At 40.5% G+C, this 6,028-nt stretch overlaps 1 protein-coding gene across 25 annotated transcripts in view; it reads left to right on the top strand.

Annotated features, from left to right (window-relative positions):
* The window catches only part of LOC123505157 (rho GTPase-activating protein 39-like), a 92,778-nt gene that overhangs the window by 63,670 nt on the left and 23,080 nt on the right, over positions 1 to 6,028 (top strand). For 13 of the 25 annotated variants that reach the window (XM_045256301.1, XM_045256299.1, XM_045256296.1 and 10 more), the window contains 2 exons: positions 756 to 894; positions 3,361 to 3,465. In XM_045256301.1, the coding sequence (XP_045112236.1) occupies positions 756 to 894; positions 3,361 to 3,465 (244 nt within the window). The remainder of the gene's footprint in view (positions 1 to 755; positions 895 to 3,360; positions 3,466 to 6,028) is intronic. The other 12 variants (XM_045256302.1, XM_045256300.1, XM_045256298.1 and 9 more) reach the window with 1 other exon arrangement.

The following is a 6,028-nucleotide window of genomic DNA, read 5'->3' as shown; positions in this document are numbered from 1 at the left end:
CTTTCAAGTTTAGTTTCTCTATAAATATAAGCAGTGCAGCTCATCATCATTGCCTCAATAGCTCTCTTTATTTCTTCTTTGCCTTGCAGGAAGAAATTTGTTGGCAGTCAGTGGCGTGAGAGTTACTAAGCTCAGTGTCCTCCTATATAGAATTGGCAGAGCTTTTCCTTACTGCCAAAATAACCCAACTTCTTTTTCTTTCCTCACCTTGCAGAACACTGAAGGAAATTTAATGATAACCAACAGTGGGAATCAGTGAGCTAAGTGTCCCTACCATAGAGATACCACAAAACTCTCCATCACTGCCACAATAACATAACTTTTTTTCTTTGCCTTCTAGAAAGTAGAAAGAAATTTAAATGACAACCAACAGTAGGAATCACTGAGCCAGGCATCCTGCTATAGAGATACCATAGAAAACTCACAAAGCTCTTCACTAATACCACAATAACATAACATTTCTTCTTTCTTTGCCCTGCAGGAAAAAAAAAAAAATCAATGACAACCAACAGTGGGAATGAGTGAGCCTGGCATCCTATCGTAGAGATACCATAGAAAACTCGCAAAACTTTCCATTTGATACCACAATAACGTAATATTTCTCCTTTAATTGCCCTGCAGAAAAAAAAAAAAAAGACAACCAACAGAGGGAATCAGTGAGGCAAGCGTCCTAACATAGAGATACTATAGAAAACTCACAAAGCTCTCCACTAATACCACCATAACGTAACATTTCTTCTTTCTTTGCCCTGCAGGAAGAAATTTGATGACAACCAGTGGTGGGAGTTGTTTGATACCAACACGTCGCGTTTCTACTACTACAATGCCACCTCACAGAAGACTGTCTGGCACCGACCCCAAAACTGTGACATCATTCCCCTGGCTAAGCTGCAGGTGGGTGGCGTGTGTGGCCCTCTCACTGACTGACTGACTGATGGCTAGCTGTCTATCTGTCTGTCTGTCTGTCTGTGGCGGGTTGTCTAAGTTTGCTAGGATGGGAGAGCTGTATGAATGAATGGATTAATGGATGGCTGACTTTCAAGAGTGTTTTTATAGTTTATTATGAATATGGAAGGACTGTGAATGAATGGATAGATGGATAGATAACTTACAAGGATGTTTTTATAGTTTATTATTAATGTGGGAGGACTATGAATGAGTGGATGGCTAAATTTAAAGGGTGATTTTTATTGTTCATTTTGTATGTTGTAAGAAAGGGAGTGAATTACAGAATGCATAGAGTGATTCCTTATGTAATCCAGTCTGTTAGCTTTCTGCCTCCTCTGTGGTTGTAGTGATTTTAATTAGAAACTTGTTGGGATTTTGATTAGAAATTATATCATTTTAAAGTACGCATTCTGTTTGTAAAAGGCTTTATTTTTTTTGTAGTGAAAATCTGTAAGACTTATCAACAGAAGAGTCATTATGTTTGCAATTAATTAGTAGAAAAAATATGTATAGATAGATCAATGAAATAGCCAGACATTGAAAACAGTGCAGTCACAAAACAGCCATCCAGTCAGTCAGCCAGTCAGTCAGTCACTCAGTTACTCAGCCAGTCAGTCAGAAAGCTACCATCCAGTAAGTCAGTCAGCCAGGTATCCAGTCAGTCAGTCAGTTAGCCAACCAGTCAGTCAGCCAGTCACTCAGTCAGCCAGTCAGTAACTCTATAATTAACTGTTCCTCCTTTCCTTTAATATCCCCATGAGTAAAATTACCCTTAGATTATGTCATCAACACACACACACACACACACACACACACACACACACACACACACACACACACACACACACACACACACACACACACACACACACCACACACACACTCTCTGACCACAAAGCCTCACATTCCATTTGGTAATCTATCCTGACAAAGAGAGCAGGAGTGTGTGTCCCCAATGGCTTGTCATGTCTATTGTTCCTTCACTCATGTCTTTAGTGTTATTATTATTGTTGTTATTGTTGTTATATACTTCATTACACATCCTCACAACCACCACCACTGCTGCTACCACTACCACTACTACTATCAGCACCATTAGTTAGCATTGACACGTAAAGTAGAAAGGTTTTAAGTGTGGTTTATCAAGTTGTATTTGGTGAGGCAGTCTTTCTGTATTTGTTTGTACATATCTAGAGTGACATTTCAACTCTAGCAATTTCAATGGGTAAATGTCAACTCAAGGGAGATTTTAATGGGTAGATATCATAAGGCCATTTCAACTTAAGGGATTTCAATGGGTGAATATGATGGCCCCATTTCAACTCAGGAGATTTCAGTAGGTGAGGTATTTTAATAGGTAAATATCATCACCCCATCTCAACTCAAGGGATTTCAGTGGTTAAAAATCACAAGGTCATAAGTGGTGCTGTGTCAGTCAAGCCAGCACAGCCTTCCTTTCTCAACCCACAGTCCCAAATGTCACTTTTGATAGACATGAAGTAGGAAAAACAGCTTCATCAAGGGAGTGGCTTCCCATACTGCCAGAGATTTGTGCCTGTGTGTTGCCAAGTCACTGTTGCCTCATACTCATCACCATCACCATCGCCATCGCCATCACTATCACTATCATTACCACCATCATCATCATCACTATCACTATCATCAACACCATCACCATCATCACCACTCACCACCATCACCATCAACACCATCATTATCACCACCACCATCATCATCACCATCACTATCATCATCATCATCACTATCATCATCACCACCACCACCACCACCACCACCACCACCACCACCACCACCACCACCACCATCATCACCATCATTATCATCATCATCACTATCACTATCAGCACGACCATCATTATCACCACCACCATCATCACAATCACTATCACTATCACTGTCACCACCACCACCATCTAGTATACCACCTTTGGAGTTCCCTTCCGAGTGTATTTTTATGTAGCTTCCTTAGGGACTGGCACCTCAGTGGGCTTTTTTTCTTTTCTTTCTCTTTTTTTCAACTTATTTTTTTGCCCTTGGCTGGTGTTCCTTCATACATCACATCACCATTTTCAAGAGGTTCCAGTTGGCATGACTCAGGTTTTTAAGGGTGTTTTTTTATAGATATATTGACAGATTAGCAAGATTTACACATTAGTAACAGGAGAAACACTCTTGATAACCTGGCTAATCATCCCTGTGGCCTTGGAAAATAGTCATGGTGAGAGACGAGTGTTTTTCGAAGGACAGTCTCACACACACACACACACACACACACACACACACACACACACACACACACACACACACACACTTACAATTCTTTCCTTATGATAAGCTCTTCCTCCCGTCCACCGCCACCACCACCTTGCTACTCACACCCTTACTCACCAGCTCTTCTCCCAGCAGCAGATCAAGCAGAACACGGAGGTGGCTGATGATGACGACGGCAGGAAGGTGGTCAAAGAATCCATCGGAACTCAGACCCCTGCTAAACTGGTGGGTGGCCTGCTTGTGCTTCTGCTGCTGCTGGTGTCATTACTGCCTGTTGTTTGCACTTTAGTTACTTCCCAGTCTGTCTTTTATTGGTGCATTTAGAATTATTACATTACTTCCCAGTGTGTTCCCTATAGGGGCATTTAACCTCTTGAGTACCATGACGCATTTCCCTATTCATTCTGCTTAATATTTGGTGATTCTATACAGCCTGAGAAACTTATGTGGGGGATTGAATTATTGAAGACTGTGGCCATTAATTTTCTGACCTCCATAGACTCTTCCTAATGTAAATGAAATTGTCTAATCGTACACAAATATCAAGGTAAAAATGTGTCCCAGTACTGAAGGGGTTAACCTGTACTATTTATTTAACCTGTATTTCTTTCTCATGTTACCCTATTTTATTCTTATCTGTGTTGTTTTCTTATCTGGTGTTCTGTTTTCTCCTGCTCTTTATTGATGCATTTTAATCTGTGCTGTTTGTTCATATTACTAATCCTTTTTTTTGTGTGTTTTTTTTATTATTTCTTGAGCAGGTCTTTATTTCCCTTGCTTGTCTTTCTAGCTTCCTCTGTCCCTATGTCAGTTACTTACCTTCCCTGCCACCCCTCTGGCTTGCCCTTGTACAGTTGTTTCTGCTTCTCTTACTCTTGTTTATGCTCCTTTTTTTCCTCCCTTCTCGGTCTGTGCCTCCTTCACTACTCTGCTTCTATTACTGTTTGTTTTGCTCTTGCTCCTCTTTCAGTATGTTCAAGGTAGCATCATGCAAGGCACAGTCCAGTGAACACAAACTGAAGTGGCATTGTTTTGTTGGCCCAGTGGAGTGTGAGGAGCAGTGAGTGGCAAGCAGTGTGTGTATGGCAGCTGGCCCTTTGCACTCTGCCTTTTTTTCTTATGTTCTTAATGTCATGTGCTGCATCACCAGGCTTGTCCTGAGCACTCTACCTGCAGCGGCCAAGTGTTCAGTTGTGGCAGCAGTACACACTTCACATTATTTGTCAGTGTTCTGTTCATGACTGTTAAAGAATCACTGTATTTGCTGCCACGTGAAATGCAACAAAAAAAAAAAGAGATAAAAAAGAAATGCACTTAGAGCAAAAAACTTTATTGATGATATTCACAGAAATGTACAATACTGAAAGGAAGAAGCTAGCTCTCTGTGGTGGTAATGGTGAGGGAGACATTGAATACCACATGTACAAGTATTGGTACTGGTACAGTGGCTGCACCTGCCACTCCCATTGTGTTGTGATGGCTTAGCTCACCAACAAAGAATGTGCTGAGGAAGAAATGTAACTGCAGATAAATTATGAATTACTATCTGCTAACTGAATCAAATAATGCCATCCTCCTATCTGATCTCAGGTGTCCACTAATGATGCCCATCCTGTCATTTGTACCTTTGGAGTTCCACAGACAGGTGTGTGTCACCTGTGTGCAACAACACAGTCACAACTCTGGTTAACATCAGGCTGTGCTGGGCAGAATACAAATACAAAACAAACATATTTTCAGCGGCAATAGTATGGCTACCAACACCACAGAAATATAATGACGACTTAACCCGTTCAGTACCATGACATGTTTCCATATTCACTCTGGTTACTATTTGGTGATTTTAAACACCTCCAGAAACTCATGTGGCGGATTAAAATTATAAAGACTGTGGCCATTAATCTTCTGACCTCCATAGACCCTTCCTAATGTCAATAAAATAGTTGAATCGTACACAAATCTCAAGATGAAAATGTGTCCCAGTACACTATGATGCATCCAGGCTTCAGTGCACCACAGAGCTGACTCAATCCCTCACCTGCCTGCACCGAGCAGCTTCCTTACATAACGTGACACTGAACCGGTACTCTCGCGGTGAAATCAAGACATTGACCTGAAAAAACCCTCACCACTCAGTTGGACTCATGCGTATCAGATCTTGCCTTGCATTATATAACCTTGTGTGTCATCCTGACTGGCATTCCTTTACCCCTCCTGTTCCTGATCACCTTTCCTGCTCTCTGCTTTACATCTCAGTTTATCACCTACTGCTGTGCTATTTCCTTACTTTATGCTTTCCTATTCACTTATTATGTAGTGTCCTAATCACCTTTCCTGCTCCCTGCTTCACACCTCATTTTTACTATTTCCTTGGTTTATACTTTCCTTATTATGTAGTGTCCTTTTTAATCCCTGTCTCTTCCTGTCTAGTCCAACTTGTGTTGTACCCGCTGATGGTTTGACATCAGTGTGGTGAAGGGAAGCATAAAGTAAAGAGTTAATCTCAGAATATTTCAACTCTTGTCTTCTTAATTGGCTGAAACACTAGAGAATAAATGGAAAAAATGCTGCAACACTAGAAAACAAATAAAAACAATGCTAAACACTATAGAAAATTAATAAAAATAGTGGATTACAAGAAAACAAATGAAACCAATAGCTAAAACACTAGAGAACCAATAAAGAACAGCTGAAAACACTAGAAAACATTTGAAAACACCAAAACACTAGAAAACAAATAAAAACAATGCTAAAATGAAATAATCAAAATAGCTAAAATACTAGAGAA

Source organism: Portunus trituberculatus, chromosome 17 (genome assembly GCF_017591435.1).
Source record: "Portunus trituberculatus isolate SZX2019 chromosome 17, ASM1759143v1, whole genome shotgun sequence".
In the NCBI taxonomy this organism is placed as follows: Eukaryota; Metazoa; Arthropoda; class Malacostraca; order Decapoda; family Portunidae; genus Portunus; species Portunus trituberculatus.
Note: the sequence above shows the minus strand (reverse complement) of the source record. Positions and strands in the feature narration are given on the sequence as shown.